Genomic DNA, 20871 nt, shown 5'->3' with positions numbered 1-20871 from the left:
CAGCAGCCTTCATCAAAGTCCACGTCATGATCCTGTTGTGGTGGCCCGTCAATCTCTGGTTTCAGTTCTTCCATCTCACTCTGCATCTGATCTGCATTCGATGCAGGAAGATGATCCTCTGTTGGAGGAGGTGTTGGTCTTTTGGCGCAGAGGGTCCCTCCCTACCTCCATTGAGAGGCAGCGACTTTCAAAGCCCGCCATGGCTCTTCTGCGCCAGTGGGACCGCCTGGTAGAGGAAGATGGCGTGCTCTTCCGTCGGGTGTTCTGCTCAGACGGGGGAGAAGAGTCTCTCCAACTTCTCTTGCCTGCGGCACTTAAACAGGAGACTCTTCACCAGCTCCACCAGGAGCACGGTCACCAAGGCATAGAGAGGACCACAGAGTTGGTCCGTCAGCGTTGTTATTGGCCAGGGATGTCGTCGGACATTAAGAACTGGGTCCAGAAGTGTGAGCGCTGCCAAGTCGCTAAGGACTCAGGGCAGGTGCCACATAGTTATATGGGCCATCTGCTTGCCTCGCGGCCTAACGAGATCCTGGCCCTCGACTTCACGCTGCTTGAGTGGGTTAGAAAATGTCTTGGTCTTAACCGACGTGTTCAGTAAGTTTACAGTGGCTGTCCCCACCCGGGACCAACGGGCCTCAACTGTGGCCCAGGTTTTGGTGTCCGAATGGTTTTATAGGTTTGGTGTTCCAAGCCGCATTCATTCAGACCAAGGCAGGAGTTTTGAGAGTTCCTTGATCCACCAGCTCTGCTCTTTGTACGGTGTTGCAAAGTCCCGTACTACCCCCTACCATCCGGCGGGCAATGGTCAATGCGAGCGGTTCAATCGAACTCTCCATAACCTCCTGCGTACTCTACCAACCTCCCGGAAACGGGACTGGGCTTCCTGTCTGCCTCAGGTGCTCTTTTGTTACAACACCACGGCACATCAGGGCACCGGTGAGTCACCTTTTTATTTGATGTTCGGGCAGGAGCCTCGGCTTCCGGTGGACTTCCTACTGGGTCGAGTCCAGGAACCTGTGCCTGGTGAGGTACAGGACTGGGTGGCTGAACATCAGGCTAGACTTCGAGTGGCATTTGAGGGTGCTCGAGAGCGGCTGTTGGCTGCAGCTGGCCGACGAAAGGAGAGGCATGATCAGCGGGTCCGGGATGCACCTCTTCCTATGGGCCAGCTTGTGTACTTGAGGGACCATGGCGCCAGAGGTCGACACAAGATCCGAGACCTCTGGAGCTCGGTGGTCCACCAGGTTGTGAGGGCCCCTTCTGGTGATGGAGCAGTTTACACCGTGGCCCCGGTGAGTGATCTGTGTAAGACCCGAAATGTGCATCGGGACATGCTGAAGGCTGTAGTCCCGTCTGAGGCTGTAGCTTTCCCACCCCCGGCACCATCCTCTCCTTCTCTAGCTCCCATGGTAGCCACCGCAGATGACTCCTCTGACAGTGAGCTCTGGTTTTTGGTGTCTGAGACTCCCGCACCATCGCCTGCCATGATTCCTGTTGCTTCGCAACCTTCTGCTGCCCCAGTTGCGCCACCGCCGCAGGCCAGGCCCAGCGCAGTGATGCCTCTGAGTCATGGAGGTCCCTCACCTCCAGCTTCCTCGCTGTCCCCCTCTGACCAGCCGAGTACTAGCCAGCAGGCCCTGCGTCGAACCGCTCGTTCTACCGCTGGCTGTCACCCAAATGTCCACCATCTTCCGCAGCCAGCTGGTCCTCAGGGCCATGCGGCTAACAGACCACAAGACCCTGTGTCTAATTCCCAAATAGCAGTCTTTAGACCTTGGTGTTAGCTGGCTGGTTTTCTGTCCATCGTCGGGTCGACGATGCAAAAGGTGGGGGTAGATGTGGCCGGAGCACTGTGTACCCCCTCTCGCAGCAGGGCGCTGTGTTGTGTATCGGGAGCACTGATTGATGGGCCGCACCGCGCCGCTATATAGAGTGTCCATACCTGGCGCGCCTCTCTCCTTTTCCGGATCCGCTGGTCCCTGGTGGTGGCTGTGGCCTGCTGTGGTGGAGCTTGGGTGGCGTGGCTGTGGTTTGGTGCTGTCGTGCCTGTTGGCGCATCTGCTGTTGCGGTGCGTGTTTCCTCCCGCAGCGCACAGGTAAAGCACACAGTTGCTTCTTTCTCCCATTCAATGTGCTGAAATGCGTAATGGTGACAGTCTTCTCTTGATGCAGACTGTGGTGGCGTGGGGCCGGGTTGTCCTGCTGGTAGCCCCTCTGGGTGTGATTGTGCCTCCATGTGGTAAGTTGGCATTGTCCGCCTTTTCTTTTATAATCTGTTTCTCCGCTCCTGGCTGATTGTAATGATTTTATGCTGCAGCCTGGAGTATCCCTCCTCTCGTCCTCTGTGATGCTGTGCCGGTGATGCCGAAGTAGTTTAACCCACCGAGCCAAAACAGCAGCTTCCTGGACGGCACTGCTGTTTTGGCTCTGCTCTCTTCTCTTTGACCCGTTGTGGCCTCTTCTGGACTCTCCCTGTTTTAGCCCTTGGGTTTGTGCGGCGCTGTGTGGCCCGGTTGACTCCCCGTGGCCATTGCGCTCTTCATTGAGCTGGCGTCTGGACTCGGAATTGCCACTAAATTTTATTGATTTATTAATTAGGTTGTTTATGTGATTTTTTTGTATGTTTGTAGTTTATTATGTGTACTGGTATTTTGGTTTCTGTTTCTTTTATTACTTGATTGTTGTTTGGGTGTGTGTGTGTGTATGCGCGCGCGTGTGCGTGTATGTGTGTGTGTGTCAGCTGTTGATCACTGAGGCCGTTTTCATTTTCCCTCTCTGTTTGTGGACAGGCGCTGTGGGCCCAAGGCGGCGACCCAACCCCTGGTGGTGGGTTTTTCTCACCGATCCCCAGTTGCGTGTGTGTGCAGTGCCACGGGTGTTTTGATTTAGTTTCTCCTCCTCCCTTGATTTTGGTTCTGGGCCGCCGTGGTAAGCCTCAGCTCCGTCCACTCATCCATCCATTCCCCCTCCCTTGGCCCAAGTGTTTTCATGATGTGCAAACAGCTGTCAATTTGTGAATTTTATTGATTTGTAAAATAAAGTATTTTTGTATATTTTCTACAACAGTCTCTTGCCCTGTGGTAATTTTGGACCTTGCGTGACCTTACAAAAATTATTATATATTATTATATTATTATTATAACTATTTCCTGGGGGCAACTCCCCAGGTGGCGTTGTTGGTACACACACCTTTTTCCACCCTCCACTTGCCACATGTGTATGTCACAGGAGCTGCTTATCGTTGAACAGAAACGTGATTCGTCACTAACTTCTTCTTTTGATGCTGTTGTTCCAGGGGATGAAGTTGAGAAAATGTCCACACGTTCTTTTTTGAAAGACGATGTGCTCGTCCGTAAATGGACACCATCGCATGTATCCACACAGGATGATTGGAGTGTTGTGACACAAATTGTAATTCCGCAAACGTATAGACATGAGGTCCTCAAATTGGCTCACGACAATCCGCTTGCTGGCCATTTAGGGGTTAATAAAACCTATGACCGAATCTTGCGGTGTTTTTTCTGGCCAGGACTGAAACGGGATGTACGGCAGTATTGCAAAACATGTCATTTCTGCCAAGTTTCGGGTAAACCGAATCAGAGTATTCCTTCATATCCTCTTTATCCGATTCCAGTTGTGGGTGAGCCGTTTGAGCGCGTTCTTGTAGACTGTGTTGGTCCCTTTCCACGCACAAAAGCTGGTAATAGGTTTTTTTTTACCGTTATGTGTTCTGCAACTCGGTTTCCTGAAGCCATTCCCATGCGCAAAATCACGGCCCCTACTGTTGCAAAGGCACTGATAACATTTTTCTCTTTGTTTGGGTTACCTAAAGTAATACAAACTGATCAGGGATCCAATTTCATGTCGCGAATTTAGTTATGAAACAACTTGACATTACTCACTGCTGTTCAAGTGCATATCATCCAGAGAGCCAGGGAGCTATTGAACGTTTCCACCAGACTCTAAAATCTATGCTATGCACTTATTGCCTGGAGGTTAACAAAGACTGGGACGAGGGTGTCCATCTCCTCCTCTTTGCTGCACGTGAGGTGGTTCAGGAGTCCCTGGGCTTTAGTCCGGCAGAGTTGGTCTTTGCGCACACTGTGCGAGGCCCTCTCAAGCTCTTGCAGGAGAAATGGCTGAGTGATAGCAAACCGCAGAATTTGTTTGACTACGTTAGTAATTTTCGTTTCAAACTTCATCGCGCGTGTGAATTGGCAAAGCAAAACATGTCTGCTGCCCAAACAAAAATGAAAACATGGTTTGATAAAGACGCTAAAAGTAGAAGTTTCAGTCCTGGTGATAAAGTGTTGGTGTTGTTGCCCATTCCTGGTTCTGCGCTGCAGGCCCGTTACAGGGGCCCTTACGTAGTACAGAAAAAAGTGAGTGACCGAGACTACATAGTTTCCACTCCGGAGCGGAGACGGCAAAGCAGATTGTGCCATATAAATATGTTGAAGCCGTACCTGGACAGAGACTCTGCCCCTTTGTCTTCTGTGACTGAGGAGGGCAAAACAGTTTTGGCGCTGTCCAGTGCTGAACTTATTGACGAGGCTCAGGTAGAACCGTTGCTGTCCAGTGCTGATCCCGCTGAGACACCGACTGCTTCAGACATTCCGGATGAGGATGTTTCTGGTCCGTCCTGTGGTGTCGTTCAAGGACGGTTAAATAATTCGGAGATGTTGTCTAAACTTGATGAGTGTTTTCTGCATTTAACCGAGTTACAGCGTGAGGATGTGGTCAGTTTAATAAAAAGTCACGTTTCATTATTTTCAGATGTTCCAACTCAGACTCATGTGCTGCAACACGATATTGATGTGGGGGATTCTCCTCCGATAAAGCAGCATGCCTAGAGTAAATCCAGATAAGCGCCTACGTCTGCCGAAGCAAGTTGATTACATGCTTGAAAATGGCATCGCAGAGCCCAGCTCGAGTTCTTGGAGTTCACCGTGTCTTCTAGCTGGCAAATCTGATGGCTCTGACCGGTTTTGCACGGATTTTCGTAAAGTGAATGGGGTTACTAAAGCAGACTGTTTTCCTCTTCCCCGGGTTGAGGACTGCGTTGATCATGTCGGCAGTGCCAATTATGTAACAAAACTTGACCTGTTAAAAGGGTATTGGCAGGTGCCCTTGACTCCTCGGGCAAAGGAGATCTCTGCGTTTGTGACCCCTGATGCTTTCCTGCAATATTCTGTTATGCCGTTTGGCGTGCGTAATGCTCCTGCTACGTTTCAGCGTTTAGTTAATACCGTGTTGTCCGGTATTTCAGGTTGTGAAGCGTATCTTGATGATATAGTTGTGTACTCCACTTTGTGGGACGAGCATATTCGGCAGCTTCATATAGTGTTCGGCCGGCTGCGTGATGCTAATCTCACACTGAATCTGGCGAAGTGCGAATTTGGACAAGCTACGGTGACATACTTGGGTAAAGTTGTGGGCCGGGGGCATGTCAAGCCGGTAACTTCAAAGGTGGAAGCTATCCTGTCCTTCCCTGCTCCGACTTCTCGGCGTGAGCTACGCCGTTTTTTTGGGGATGGCAGGATATTACAGAAGCTTCTGTAAAAACTTTTCTGCTGTTGCGGCTCCGCTCACTGACCTGTTGAGCCCTAAGGTTCGGTTTCAGTGGTCAGACAATTGTCAGCGCGCTTTTGAATGTGTTAAGGCTTTGATGACTCACGCTCCTGTCCTTGCTGCGCCTGCGTTCGATCGTCCGTTCAAACTTGCTGTTGATGCGAGTGATGCGGGGGCGGGTGCTGTGCTCCTTCAGGAGGGGAATGATGGAGTAGAGCATCCAGTTTCGTATTTCTCCAGAAAATTTAATCGGCACCAACGCGTGTACTCTACCATTGGAAAAGAGGCGCTTGCTCTCGTATTGTCACTGAAGCATTTTGAGGTTTATGTCGGTTCTGCCAGTACGCCAACTATCATATACACTGACCATAATCCACTCGTGTTCATAAATCAGATGCGAAACACAAATACTCGATTAATGCGCTGGGCTCTTTTCTTGCAGTCCTTCAATGTGGAGGTCAGGCATATTAAGGGCCGAGATAATGTCCTGGCCGACACGTTGTCGCGCGCTTAATGAAAATGTCTACTGTGTCCACATTTATCATCTTAGGGTGGGGGTGTTACGTGTGGCCAGTTAATTTTGTTTTGCTCCTTTCCCTCTCTCTCCCTGTGTCTCTGATTCTCCATCCTCCTTCTACCTGCTGCGCACCTGAGTGCAATGAGCGCCTAGGGAGGGGGAGGAGATATAGAGGTGCAGGGAGAGCAGAGTGAGGAGGGCAGACACACACACGCAGACAGCAACCTCGTGGTGAGGAGGGTTTTTCTTTTGTTCCTCCTAACTTTGGTTGTATTCTTTTCCACAGGTCCTTTTCCCCTCAACATGTATTTATATTGTTGGGGTTTTGTTGTTTTAGTTTGGGCTGGAGATTTCCGGTAGTCTAGTTATTTCGTCTTTTGTTTTATGATGATTTTCCCAGTTTAGGTAGTTTAGGGGGAGGTGCTGGGAGCGACGGTCCATTGCGTGGCTGGCCCAGTACTTGCCCACTTTTGTTCATTTTGGCCGGGGTCTCCAGCTCCTTTTTTTTCCCTTATCACTTATTTTCGTAGTGATGATTTTCTGATTCTTTATTCAATAAACAAATTAAAACCCTGTGGGTTTTCAAACATTCTTCTGTTGTGTGGCGTCCTTTTTAAATATGTTGCGGTCCTCATTGTGAGCCTTTGTTTTGTTTTATACTTAGTTTGAGAGGCCGTAACATCTGTTAAAAGGAAACTCGACTCCGTGTGCCCACCCCAATTCCCGCTTCTGTGCTCCAGCGGCTCAGTGTCCTATCATTGACCCCCATTGGGAGAGTGAGGAGGGCGTCCCCATCGATGCCATTATTTTCGGTGGCAGAAGGCCAGAAGGTTGGTGCTCATCTCATTCGATAAGTGTTGATAAAAGCATTTTCACATGATTTCACATTTTAAACTGTAGTATGCACAGCATTTTAAATGTAGTTTTTAGTCATCAGTGGTGTGACTGGCAAAGAGGGAAGGAAGATTAAAAAGGTGAAGTTACCTTGTTATAAAGCAACCAGAAAAGGAAGTCTACAAATATCATGTCTGGGAGAGATAAAGGCAAGATATATTATAAACAATTAATTAGGGAAACGAAAAGGCAAAACATTTTTTAATAGAGGAACGGAGGAAAGATATTTTGCAAGTAGTTTCTATAAAGTTTAAGCGATATTACAGTCATGACTGCCATTTCCTTCCACTATTGTATGTTTAATTCAGACTGAAACTGAGCCATGAAATAGTGTGCACAAAACAGATCTCAGAGTAAAGCCACTGATATAAATTGAATAACAGAGGATCAAATACAAAGTATACTGTATACGGCCTTCCTCACATAACGGTTGTCATGAGTTTCTAGTTTAGTTCCGGTTTTCTTGTATTTTGGGTGTTCAATTATTATTTCTTGTTTAACCATGTCACTTTGTCTCCCTGTCATGAGTTTTCATTGTTCAATTTTGTATTTAATATATTGTGTTCTTGTCTTGATTTAGTCTTGTTTAGTTATGTAATTCATTTGTGTTTTATTGTCTAGAGATTTTCTGCATGAGTTCTACTATCACAGTCCTGAGTTTGGTTTTTAGTGTTTCCTGTTTTATTTTGTAGCCCTATGTATGTTTTGTCTTGTTTTACTTCCTGCCTTTGTGTGTTTTCCCGCCTGTTGGATTATGTGCCCTGCCCTTATTGTTTTCACCTCCTCCCTTGATTGTCTCACCTGTGTCTGATTAGCCTCACCTCCTAAGTTTATTTAGTCTTTGTGCTCCCTTGTCTCGTGTGCCAGTAAACCAGCTCCGTGCCGTCATCACTTCAGGAATTGTCAGCATTTGCTCCATGCCCGTCTTGTCAGGTTTTGTACTTTTATTTTGATACTTTGTCAAGCCCTTGGTTTTGTCAGTAGGTTTTCCTCCTTGTGAGTGATTTTCTGTTGTTCTTTAATAGTGACCTTTTTCCTCCTTGTGAGTGATTTTCTGTTGCACTTTAATAATTAAAGATTTGTTTATTTTCTACTTTTGCCTCCTGAGTCATGCATTTGGGTTCGAGTCCTTGTTGACAACGGTGTTTGTGCTGACTTCTATTGAATTTCCCCTCTGGGGATCAATAAAGTACGATCTTCTCTTCTTTGAAGGGGCCGTTTCATTTTAATGGATATTCACACATTTTGTATGGGTTTCACATTTTTGGGTGTTTATTGTTCACTGTGAAAAAGTAAAAACTCCATAATTCCGTGTTTTTCCAGAATAGTTTTTATAAAGGTAGCCTCTGAAATAGGCCTTTCATAACAGCTGCAGGTTTCTACGTAGAACCTTGCTTTCACTGAAATCGACCAATCATCATTCACCTCAGGCTGCCTTCTTCACTAGCTTGTTGTCAAGTTGTTGTCAAGATTTCAACTTCCGATACCTCCTGCCAATTCGGGCTCGTACATATAAGGCCGAATAACCGATCCTAGAGCAGCCATGTTTTCTACAACTTCGGAGTGACTGTGCAGTGCGGCCGCTTCCTCACGTGGGATCGCACACGTTGGGGAGGGGCTATGCTGTCACTCCAAATACTGTCATGGTCTAACCTTTCAATGGCAAAACGACTTGTTCGTTTCAGAAAGACAGAGAGGCTCTGAAAAATAATTAAATTAAAATATGTATATACTTTTAAAAATTAAACAAACTTATCCAATATGATTCAATTAGAATAATAGAAGATTGATGGCATAGCTAAAATATGTCCCCTTTAACATATTACATGTTTGAGTCATTACACCTACAATCTTTATTACATATTGACATGGGGTGTCAACACTTGCAACACAAAACTAAGTGTGCAAGAAAATGATAGCATGCTTATGTTTCAGGAGTCCCTCTGGTTTACGAGTCCTTAAACTGGCAGCATGGAGTCTTTGTTGGAGCAGCAATGAGGTCGGAAGCCACAGCAGCTGCTGAGCATCAAGGTACAACCTCCCACACATTATTTTCCTGTAGTCTAAATCCTTTACATATATTAGTGCTGATTTACAGATCTGAAAACAGACTTGATTGTTGTAGCATTCATGGTTAATTTTTTTTGTGACTATCTTTTGTCATCACTTGTTATACATCAAACATTACTGAATTTTCCTGTTTAAGACATTTTTATGATAATGGGGTGGTAAGGAAGTGACTATTACTACATCTAAAGTGTTTCATATTTCCTTCAGGAAAGGTGATCATGCATGACCCCTTTGCCATGCGCCCGTTCTTCGGTTACAACTTTGGCGACTACCTCGCTCACTGGCTGAGCATGGAGAGCCGAAAGGCCCCCACTCATCTGCCCAAGATCTTCCACGTCAACTGGTTCAGAAAGGACCCTTCCACCGGCTCCTTCCTCTGGCCCGGCTTTGGCGAAAACGCTCGCGTACTGGAGTGGATCTTCAAGCGCTGCAGCCGGGAGAGGGAGGACGAGGCAGCCAAGAAGAGCATTATTGGCTGGCTGCCAGAAGATGGCGCCATCGACACTACAGGTCTCAGCAGCAATGTTGATATGGGTGCTCTGTTTGACGTGCCTGTGCCTTTCTGGCAGAAGGAGACAAAGGAGTTGAGAGCTTACTTCACTCAGCAAGTTGGAGCTGATCTGCCAGCTCAGGTGGAGGCTGAGCTGAAGGCACTGGAGGACAGAGTGCACAATTAAAAACCTACTGACAGAAGGTCCATCAAAAAACAGGGAAGAAGTCTTTAGTAAAACAGGATTCAGATTATTTGGGCGCAATCAGAGTCACTGGCTGAGTTCACATACACTGAGAATTAAGACCTGAACCCGGTTAGTTAGAAAACTGTTTGGGGTTTATTCATAAAAACTGGGATTCTTAATTGTTAATAATTCAGAAAAGCAAGAAAGATGTTATTTCTCTTTGCATGAAAACACAGTCAGTGAGGTTAGAGAAGATAATAATCTGAGATGCATTTCCCACCTTTTGATTACTACCTGACAGAGATGCTGCAACACTGAGGGACTGGTGCTGGGTTGGTGGTAGGAGGGAGGTTTGGCTTACAACATGAAGGTTAGATTTCTGTGAAGCTCGAGAAGCACACGTCTCTACCTCTGTTCTTTCACATAACTGGGCATGATACTGAAGCAACATCAACATGGCCCTGTAGTGCCTTTGAGACATTTAACAATACAGTTTCATGGCTGCTAATGTTTACAGGCTGATACCCAAAGATTTTTTTATTTTTGCAAAATTCTGACAAAGAATAGATTAGGTTTTAACATTTTTACTCACAGAAAGATTTAAAATATATTTTAGCGTTAGCTCTTTAATGCACTACTGTCAGAGTCTAATGAAATGCCCCTCATTTTGAGTTAAACTTGGTATTTACATATACATAAACCAGAAGTCCTTTAACTACTCAATATATTGATTTCCCTGTGCCCGAGGATTACTATGCATAATTCATCTTTCCACTTTTGTAATGTTTGTGATTAAATTCTTTGATTTCAGGTGATGTTTACGCACATTATGTAAAAATGTTGGACCAATAAATGCGACTGAGATTATTAGGTATTTTTAGAAGCCAAGGTTTTTATTACTGTGCAATGAATAAATATCTTCAAATACAGAAACTATGTCTCATGTTCATTTTTATAGTAATTAAAATACAAGTAAAAATGTGGTTTACAAATTAAGAAAGAAAGTGAATACACAATAGACATGTAAATGAGAATAAAATGCCTTATTACACATGATAATACTGCAAAACTTTACAGTAAAATTATACATCTAAAATGATTGATAGTCTAGTTTACTATAATTCATTCTCAACAGTCCCTTATAGACGATTCAACTTTCTCTTGCACATATGTGACATGCAGATTACTAAACACAGCAACAAGGTTGGAACACAAATACAAGCTCTGATAATGTGATTAATTATATACTAGATTGTGATTGCTGAATGTCTCCTGTCTTTAATCAAACAAATTCAGCCATGTTATTTTGGTCATAGCATTTTCTAAATAAACATTTAGGCATACCTTTTCCTTGAATTGTTTTTAAAAGTGTATAGTTTCCTGTTTTAGTAATAAACTAACATAAAACATCTTGTGTAAGCAAAGCAAACTGACTGCATATTAGGAAACTAAACTAAATGTGGTGTTAAAACAATACTCATTTTTTCTTCACTTGAGCATAGAGGTCCTCTGGGCTGTCAGCAGTCTGTCTTAAGCTGTTTGTTGCCTCAGACACTTTGACCTCTGCATGCAGCGTATCCAGCTGCTGTCCACTGTCCTGCACTGAGACAGAGACGGGTTCAGGTTTACGTGCAGAAAAGTTGATCTCTCCGTAGTGGATGTTGTCCTCTGTTACGCTGGCTGACTGTTGAAGAGCCAGCATGCCATCTCTTTGACTCTGAAAAATAAATCAAATACCTTTTCAGGGCATATCTTGAATGCAGGAGTCTTGTTGTTTCCATTAGTGATATTTAATTTGAATGAAGTCCCCCAGGGTTTGATTCTTGGGCCTCTATTATTCAGCCTCTACATGCTCATGCTCATGGTTGCTCTGACTACTTGTTTTCTTCTCACACATTAGTTTTAATTCTAACTTCACACTTGAAAATGAACTAATGCTATGCTAACATATCTGACATTTGGATATTCAGTTAGGACAAAGTTGACGGTATAACGTCAACTTCCAAGTTACTAACGTTACTCTTTTCTCTGAGCAGCTAGTATAATCTTTGACTGTTGGTTACACCTGGCAGTCACTTGATGTAAATATTTTATAACAACTTTTCTCCATTTAAGAAATTGTTAGTTTAGAGCATTATTTTTATGTATTATTTAGACCATATAAACAAGTAAAGTTATGGTAGACTATAACTAGGCTAAGTTTGACTTTCTAACTGCTGCTGCACATTCCTCCTTTGCATAAATCTTAACACTGCCTCCAGTTAGCTACAGAATAGAATTTAAAGTTTTGCTCTTTGTTTCTAAATCATGTTAAAGTCTGGCCAAAATATGTTTCTGATATGCTTTAAGAATATATCGAGATCCCTTTGACAATAAAGAAACAGCTTCCTCAAGTCAGAACCAAACTTAAGCTGCATTTATCTATAACTTTCTGATTAAATCAAATCTGCTTTATCTTTAGACACTTTCTGAATCAAAACTGAAACGACAAAACAATTGTGTTTGTTTGATAGTTGTGTTAGAGTGATGCTTACAGGCTGTTTTGTCACATTGGTTGTGTTTCCCTAATATTTAACCCACCACTAACCGCTAACTTCTTAAATATTGCTGAGTCTAAAGACTGATGCTTTACATATCAGGCCAGAGTCACTGTTGACAGATATACTATAAAATCTCATTACAACACACAGTTCAGCTTATTCTCACCTCAGTCTGTTGAGGAGTTTGATGTTTGGACTTAAACCACCTGGAGGACATTAGAGAGGTCATAATAAGTATACAGTTTCAGGTATAGACTGTTTAAAAAGATGGACGACATGTTAGCTCCTAAAAGGAAAGCCAAAATATTTCCAGCGACCCCTGCTTACTGGCTGCAGTATAGGTCATAAAGCCTGCCTCCTCCATGTTAACAGATGGGACATGAGTGAAACTATAAAATCAAAATACACGATCAATATCACATACGGCTCCTGCAACTGATCTGTTCCAGATTAGCAGAGTAGAGGAGGAACAGCAGCTCCACCCTGAGATCCTTACTGTGCATTCTCTGGCTCCAAAAAACAACACCAGCACTAGATGGCAGTGCCCATCTCGGGGTATTTTGGCTTCAATTTTGTACAATGAGAGCAGATGGAGACGTGTCGACCATCTTTACATACAGTCATTGGTTTCAAGTTTATTAGACCGCCAAAACAAAACAAACAAAGAAATAATTAAAAAAAAAAAATACTGCAAAATAATAATTAATAATTAATCACGCCAAATCTAGGTTAGAAGCTAGTTGTAGAAGATAGGTAGGTTATACTGACAATAACAAAGAAGCTTTGTCAAACTTGAGTCATGCTAACAGAACAAAGATGTAAAGGTGGAGATTCTGTTGCTGTAGAAACAGAAGATTGCATACTCATACTCATTTCCTGAGGAACGTAGTTTTGCAAAACTTACCAGATAGAGACCGTGAGGAAGATGAGTATGATGACAACAATCCCTCCAAGAGCTGAACCCCAGAGTAGAGAGTTCTCTGTTCCTTAATAAAACAGTACAAGAAACCAAGTGACTAAAAAACATAAAAAATGTTGCCATTATTTCAATAGAACCGTTTCATACAAATGCTGTAAAAATTACATTATAGTCAAAATATGAACACAATGAACAAGCAAAGCTTCACAGCAGCAGAAACAAGGAAAAGGACGAGATTGCCTCAAAACAGGAGATTCACTACAGTTCTACATTTACCTGCATCATTTAAATTAATCCATGATGACGTCTGATTACCGAGATCATTCAGGGCCACACAGTAATAAACTCCTCCATCAGTCCCAGTGAAGCTGTAAAACTCTCCTTCAGATACTTTCATGGGTCCATCTTTGCTGGTCTTGAACCAGATGAAGTGACTGACAGGAGGCTTTGCTCTGCTGGAGCAGGTCAGGATCACCTGCTCACCTGCTGACACCAAACCTGATGGACTGATGGACACTGAGGTGTTTTTAGGAGCATCTGAGGAAAAAGTGAGATTAACTTTATTCATTAAAAACAGCAGACATTGCATAAATCATCATGTGCTGACAGGATCCAATAACAAACTCTGGTTGTCTCACATGAAACACTGAGAGTCTTTGTCTCCTCTGCTGTCTTCACATCTTGTCCTTCATTCACAGGATATTTGGCAGAACAGGTGATGTTGTATCCATCATGTTTGTCTGACAGAGTGATGGTCTCCTGGATTTTAGTTGTAAAGTTTCCATCTGTGTTTTCCTCCATGTTGTTGTGAGAGTGTTGTTGGAGATTCCAGGTGAGTTTAGGAGGGGAGTGTGGACAGGGAGTGAAAGCTGAGCAGGTTATAGTGACAGACTCCTTCTCCTTCAGATCACCTGAGATCTCTATGCTGGGGCTCCGAGGAGAATCTGTGGTTTAAATTAGACACAAGTTTTACACTGAGGCATACATTTAAATGTACTCACTTTTTTTCTGCAGCTGTCACAGACGGCGGGACTTCTGTCTTGAAAGCGAACAAAGTATAAATAACAGTTTGTTCTGCTTTTCAGTATTCTTACATTTGACCATTTTAATGTCAAACTGTAACAACAGACTCAGTTTAATATAAACTGATGACAAAGTAAAATAACAATAAAAAGTTTTCTATTCGGACCAAAGAAACTGATTTCACTGTTTATAACAAACAACAACATTATAAAGTGACTGATAAAAACAAATCTCTCTTACCTTCAATTGTTATGTGAAGAGGATCACAAACAGCTGTTGCTCTGAATGGCCAGTTTATCATTCTGAAGTAGTATGTGTTTGTATATGTTGTGTTTAAGTTGGAAAACAGAGTGGTGCAGTTTTTCTCTGTCAGGTTTCCAGTGATCTTCATTGGATAGATGTTAACTGTCCCACTGCTGTTATAAATCGCATTCTCTAGATTGCTGTCATTTTTAATCCACACTCCAAATGTTTCTCTTGTGCTGATGAAGTCTGTTTCTGGTTTAGCCCTAAAGCTACATGGGATCTGCAAACAAGATCCACTCAGTGCTTTCATCTTCTTCGGTGTCGTAACAAAGAGGTGTGATTTATCCGGACAATCAGTCGTAGCATCTGTAAAACCAGACTCATGATTATTATAATGTAGAGCAAAATCTGCACAAAGAAAATGTTGATGATAAACTAAGAGGTAATGTGTTGCATGCTGGTCTTTTTCACTGTGCTGTTAACACATCAGTGTAAAACACTTCACTTTGCAGTCAGAACATGAACAGTTGAAAGTAACTCTGTCTGCTCTTCTTTTCCTGCTTGTTTCTACATAAAGTTCAAACTGTGAACATTAAACATCTTTAAATAAAAGTGAGAGAACAAACAGCTCACCTGAAAGAGAGAAGACACTCGGTAACATGTTGGCTGTCAACATGTTCACACACAGGACTGCAAGGACACCCATCACCTGGATTTGATAATAAGTTACTATTCAATGTCTTAATCAAAGCATCTGTTAAACAAAGCATTTTTCCTTTTGAAGAAATGAAATATGTTTTTTTGTATAGTGTTTCTAAAAAGCAGCTAAATAAAAAGCTCAAACATAAAAAGCAGTAACATTTGATCTTACCAAACAAGATGCGAGACGCTAAAGAAGAAAAACAATGTTTTAAAATGTGTGACTTTCAGCAGAACTGCAGCAGACCAGTAACCTCCCTGCTAAGCTGCAGAACTAAAAGGAGTCTTCATCCTTCCTGCTCTCACCCTGTGAATGAGGAAGTTACATTTTGTTGCATCTTCTGCTGTAACAGTTTTGGCTTTTTTGGTAGTGACAGAGGCTGCACGAGGGTGCAGTGGTTAGCACTGTTGCCTCACAGCTAGAAGGTTCCTAGTATAAACCCCAGTTCAGACAAAGTGGACCTTTCTGCGTGGAGTTTGCATGTTCCTGTGCATGCCTGGGATCCCTCCAGGTACTCCGGCTTCCTCCCACAGTCCAAAGACATGCTCGTCAGGTTCATTAGTGACTCTAAATTGCCCGTAGGTGTAGGTGTGAGTGTGAAAAGCTGCTGTCAATATGTGCAGAGTAGATAATGTATGGATGGATGGATGGATGGGTAGAGACAGTTAAAGATGGACAGTTAAGGGGGGATAGAGAGAGAATGACGGACAGCAAAGGGACAAGGTCAGAATTGAACTCGGTCCGCTGTGATAAAGACTCAGCTTTAAATGGTACGTGCTCTACCAGATGAGTAACTGGTAGTTTATTTTCATTGTTCAGTAATATTAATATTTAGTTTGTAGCACACACTCATATAGTCATGTATTTAGTGTGAGCCACAGGCCTTATCTTGTCAGTACATATAAAATATATTTTGAATAAATGAACAACTTCCTCTTTGTACTTAAAGTTCTCAGTATTTTCTCAGCACTCTTCATCAGGTTACTTTCCACCACGTCTCTTTGACTCATTTTGGTTCATTAACCACACAGTGAGAAACCTGAAGCTTTTCACGCTGATGTTTCATTGCACTTACAGCAGCATCTTCAGCATGAGAACGTCAAGTACTGATGGAAACCAGACGAGTCGACTGCATGCTGCAGCTTTTACAGTTGATGTGCCTCACAATGAATGAGAAGTTCTCTTAAAGGACTTTCAGCAAACTGCTGACTGTGTTATAATGTTTGTAATATGTGCACCTGTCAATAAAAGTAGAGATTATTCAACAGATGGATTATATTAATCCTCATGATTATTTACCACAAAAAATACAACCAAATGCATTCAAGGGGAACTTACGAAACATTTTGCAGACTGCTTTCCTCGTCCTGCCGACTCACAAGCTTTTCATATGATGAAATGATAGTGACTAATGAGTTATTCATTAACTCCATGAGAGGAGCAAATAAAAAGACAAATAGCAAATTGTGTGAACAATGACTTTTTCTTTATTATATAATGGAAAACAAACTTTGTAAAAACCCTAAAAAAAGGTTTGTTTTGATGTATCAATAAGAAGTTTTCACACTTTCTGCTCCTCCATCATCTCAAATGTCTCATTTCAATCATCCTAATTTCTCTTCTAAAATTAGATATTTTGAATCCAAAGAAAACAGCATGAAGGCAAATAAAGAGAATTACAATAACAAGAACACAAATCAGCACAGACCTACACAGTGTAAAGATGAAGCTGCAGTATATTATATTTGAGTTATCTGCTAAAGAATAAAAACATCTGTCCTATTTACGTTCCATCTTTTGTTCATGTCACCAATCTGCTGCAGAGTAATACCATTTCATAATTCAGAATTAGAGGACGAGAAATAGAGAAGTATTCTATTCATGGTGAACATGATGTCGTCCTCTTCTCCTTTATGATGCTTGAATCTCAATCACTCTGTTCACATAGTCTGCTTCTACTGCTTCCTGTGAAAATAACACAACACAGAGGGAGTGGTGTCAGCGCTCGGCTGTGACTTTAATGCAGCTGAAAGAGAAATACCAGCAGCACTGAGAGTTTGTCTCTGTGAACCAATCAGTCAATATAAAGTAAGATCACTTCTCCTTAATGACATTTGGCTCCATTGCATTCTCCTGTCACTGATGTAATGGAGACATGGATATCTAAACATTGTTGTTTCTGAAGGAATTCTTCTGTATGATTATTCAGTGTTAATGACACACACTCAGAAAACGTTGCTCTTTCACAATAAAAGCTTTATTCCTTTATTGTTGAAAGAATGATGAACCTGTCCTCAGCTAGTAGCTCACCTTCTCTGGTTTGTTGCAGCATCTTGATCTAAACCAACTGAAAGAAAGAAGATGGAATTAATAAACAGGAATAAAAGTTTACTTTCAGTGTTTTAAGAACATTGTACAGAGACCAATAAGTCATGAACATATTGTCGGAAAGTTTGTCTCACTACTCAAAGATGATGATTGTACTGCAGAGCATTACAATTCCCAGGATCTTCATTGTGACGTAGACAACAACCCTAAACTCTGGATCACCTGTAACAAGACAGCACGGTCACCTGCTGCTTAATGGAAGGTGTTATGTCTCTGTAAAATCCGTAACTTTAATTCCACCTTTAACTAAAAGTGTAAACTTGTTAATTACATTTATTGTATCACATAATGGTGCAAGAACTTTGTAAAAGTTGCTTTATAGGGTTAAATAAGCAAACAGAAGAGAAAAGAGAGCGTGTTGGATAAAGCAGATTCACTACAGTTCTACATTTACCTGCATCATTTAAATTAATCCCTGATGACGTCTGATAACCGAGATCATTCAGGGCCACACAGTAATGAACTCCTCCATCAGTCACAGTGAAGCTGTAAAACTCTCCTTCAGATACGTTCATGGGTCCATCTTTGCTGATCTTGAACCAGATGAAGTGACTGACGGGCTTTGCTCTGCTGGAGCAGGTCAGGTTCACCTGCTCACCTGCTGACACCAAACCTGATGGACTGATGGACACTGAGGTGTTTTTAGGAGCATCTGAGGAAAAAGAGAGATTAACTTTATTCATTTAAAACAGCTGACATTGCATAAATCATCATGTGCTGACAGGATCCAATAACGAACTCTGGTTGTCTCACATGAAACACTGAGAGTCTTTGTCTCCTCTGCTGTCTTCACATCTTTTCCTTCATTCACAGGATATTTGGCAGAACAGGTGATGTTGTATCCATCATGTTTGTCTGACAGAGTGATGGTCTCCTGGATTTTAGTTGTAAAGTTTCCATCTGTGTTTTCCTCCATGTTGTTGTGAGAGTGTTGTTGGAGATTCCAGGTGAGTTTAGGAGGGGAGTGTGGACAGGGAGTGAAAGCTGAGCAGGTTATAGTAACAGACTCCTTCTCCTTCAGATCACCTGAGATCTCTATGCTGGGGCTCCGAGGAGAATCTGTGGTTTAAATTAGACACAAGTTTTACACTGAGGCATACATTTAAATGTACTCACTTTGTGTTTTTTCTGCAGCTGTCACAGACGGTGAGACTTCTGTCTTGAAAGTGAACAGTCTAAGTCTGTTCTATTTAGTATTCTTACATTTGACCATTTTAATGTCAAACTGTAACAACAGACTCAGTTTAATATAAACTGATGACAAAGTAAAATAACAATAAAAAGTTTTCTATTCGGACCAAAGAAACTGATTTCACTGTTTATAACAAACAACAACATTATAAAGTGACTGATAAAAACAAATCTCTCTTACCTTCAATTGTTATTTGAAGAGGATCACAAACAGCTGTTGCTATGAATGGCCAGTTTATTATTCTGAAGTAGTATTTGTTTGTATATGTTGTGGTTAAGTTGTAAAACAGAGTGGTGCAGTTTTTCTCTTTCAGGTTTCCAGTGATCTTCATTGGATAGGTGTTAACTGTCCCACTGCTGTTATAAATCACATTGTTTAGATTGATGTCACTTTTAATCCACACTCCAAATGTTTCTCTTGTGCTGATGAAGCCTGTTTCTGGTTCAGCCCTAAAGCTACATGGGATCTGCAAACAAGATCCACTCAGTGCGTCCATCTTCTTCGGTGTCGAAACAAAGAGGTGTGATTTATCCGGACAATCAGTCATAGCATCTGTAAAACCAGACTCATGATTATTATAATGTAGAGCAAAATCTGCACAAAGAAAATGTTGATGATAAACTAAGAGGTAATGTGTTGCATGCTGGTCTTTTTCACTGTCCTGTTAACACATCAGTGTAAAACACTTCACTTTGCAGTCAGAACATGAACAGTTGAAAGTAACTCTGTCTGCTCTTCTTTTCCTGCTTGTTTCTACATAAAGTTCAAACTGTGAACATTAAACATCTTTAAATAAAAGTGAGAGAACAAACAGCTCACCTGAAAGAGAGAAGACACTCAGTAACATGTTGGCTGTCAACATGTTCACACACAGGACTGCAAGGACACCCATCACCTGGATTTGATAATAAGTTACTATTCAATGTCTTAATCAAAGCATCTGTTAAACAAAGCATTTTTCCTTTTGAAGAAATGAAATATGTTTTTTTGTATAGTGTTTCTAAAAAGCAGCTAAATAAAAAGCTCAAACATAAAAAGCAGTAACATTTGATCTTACCAAACAAGCTGCGAGACGCTAAAGAAGAAAAACAATGTTTTAAAATGTGTGACTTTCAGCAGAACTGCAGCAGACCAGTAACCTCCCTGCTAAGCTGCAGAACTACAAGAAGTCTTCATCCTTCCTGCTCTCACCCTGTGAATGAGGAAGTTACATTTTGTTGCATCTTCTGCTGTAACCATTTTGGCTTTTTTGGGTTAGTAACAGAGGCTGCACGATGGTACAGTGGTTAGCACTGTTGCCCCGCAGCTAGAGGCAAGCGTGCAAGCGTAGGTTCCCTCTGGGTACTCCGCCTTCCTTCCACAGTCCAAAGACATGCTCGTCGGGTTCATTGGTGACTCTAAATTGCCTGTAGGTGTGGGTATGAGCGTGAAAGGTTGTCTGTCTCTATGTGTCAGCCCTGTGATTGACTGGCAATCAGTCCAGGGTCCAATGACAGCTGGGATAGGCTCTGGATGGATGGATGGGTAGGGACAGCTTACTCTGGTACACACTCTACTAAAATAAAAACTGCACGACTGCATTTTTTAACTTAACCACAACATATACAGACAGATACTACTTCAGAATTGAGAACAGACCCTTCATGGCAAATAGGGGTGTAACGGTATGCAGAAGTCACGGTTTGGTACATACCTCGGTTTGGGGTCACGGTTTGGTATGAGTTCAGTACAACAGGAAAAAAGCAACAAAAGGTCCCAAAAGCATAGTTCCAGGTTTCTTTTCATGTATTTTGAACAGACAGTAGTTTACGTTACTGTTTGTTAGTCCTACGGTCCTTTAGAACTACTTGAGATAGTTGATGCATTTTTAGGGATGAACTGAGGTAGCAGGTATAGCATATAGTGTAGCATATGACAACAGGCATCTTTGGTAACTTATCATTATATAAATAAGGAACTCTAACATATTTCACTGTATTAGAAAGGAAAATACAAACAGTAAAAAAATTATCTCACATAGGCCACGCTTTTATATTGACTGAGGTCCAACAAAAATGTAAAATAAAGTCAAACCGAAAAGCATCTTTTGAAAATATTACAAAATTACAAGGGAGTGTTTTAATTGCTTCAG

At 42.2% G+C, this 20871-nt stretch overlaps 3 protein-coding genes across 3 annotated transcripts; 1 reads left to right on the top strand and 2 right to left on the bottom strand.

The window, feature by feature from the left end:
- The first annotated feature begins 4454 nt into the window (after window positions 1–4454).
- On the top strand, window positions 4455–10465 carry LOC138596255 (phosphoenolpyruvate carboxykinase [GTP], mitochondrial-like). Its single transcript, XM_069667880.1, has 4 exons — window positions 4455–4638; window positions 6784–6921; window positions 8921–9016; window positions 9263–10465. The coding sequence occupies exons 1-4, from the start codon at window positions 4455–4457 to the stop codon at window positions 9730–9732; spliced, it is 888 nt and encodes a 295-aa protein (XP_069523981.1). The 3' UTR covers window positions 9733–10465.
- Window positions 10466–13432: 2967 nt separating this feature from the next.
- LOC138596254 (sialic acid-binding Ig-like lectin 14) lies at window positions 13433–15413 on the bottom strand. The gene is made up of 5 exons (XM_069667878.1): window positions 15332–15413; window positions 15094–15169; window positions 14455–14826; window positions 13830–14135; window positions 13433–13728 (listed from the first exon to the last, which is right to left on the bottom strand). Exons 2-5 carry the CDS (start codon window positions 15164–15166, stop codon window positions 13433–13435), a joined length of 1047 nt encoding a protein of 348 aa, XP_069523979.1. The 5' UTR covers window positions 15167–15169; window positions 15332–15413.
- Window positions 15414–16698: 1285 nt separating this feature from the next.
- LOC138595625 (vascular cell adhesion protein 1-like) lies at window positions 16699–19630 on the bottom strand. The gene is made up of 7 exons (XM_069666954.1): window positions 19560–19630; window positions 18921–19292; window positions 18302–18607; window positions 17943–18200; window positions 17623–17710; window positions 17471–17507; window positions 16699–17125 (listed from the first exon to the last, which is right to left on the bottom strand). The coding sequence occupies exons 1-7, from the start codon at window positions 19600–19602 to the stop codon at window positions 17072–17074; spliced, it is 1158 nt and encodes a 385-aa protein (XP_069523055.1). The 5' UTR covers window positions 19603–19630; the 3' UTR covers window positions 16699–17071.
- Between the last annotated feature and the right edge of the window lie 1241 nt (window positions 19631–20871).

The sequence above is a fragment of the Semicossyphus pulcher genome, unplaced genomic scaffold (assembly GCF_022749685.1).
Source record: "Semicossyphus pulcher isolate SPU_LCO1_2020_fin unplaced genomic scaffold, fSemPul1.0.p SCAF_18, whole genome shotgun sequence".
In the NCBI taxonomy this organism is placed as follows: domain Eukaryota; kingdom Metazoa; phylum Chordata; class Actinopteri; order Labriformes; family Labridae; genus Semicossyphus; species Semicossyphus pulcher.
This window is presented reverse-complemented; position numbering and strand designations above follow the sequence as displayed.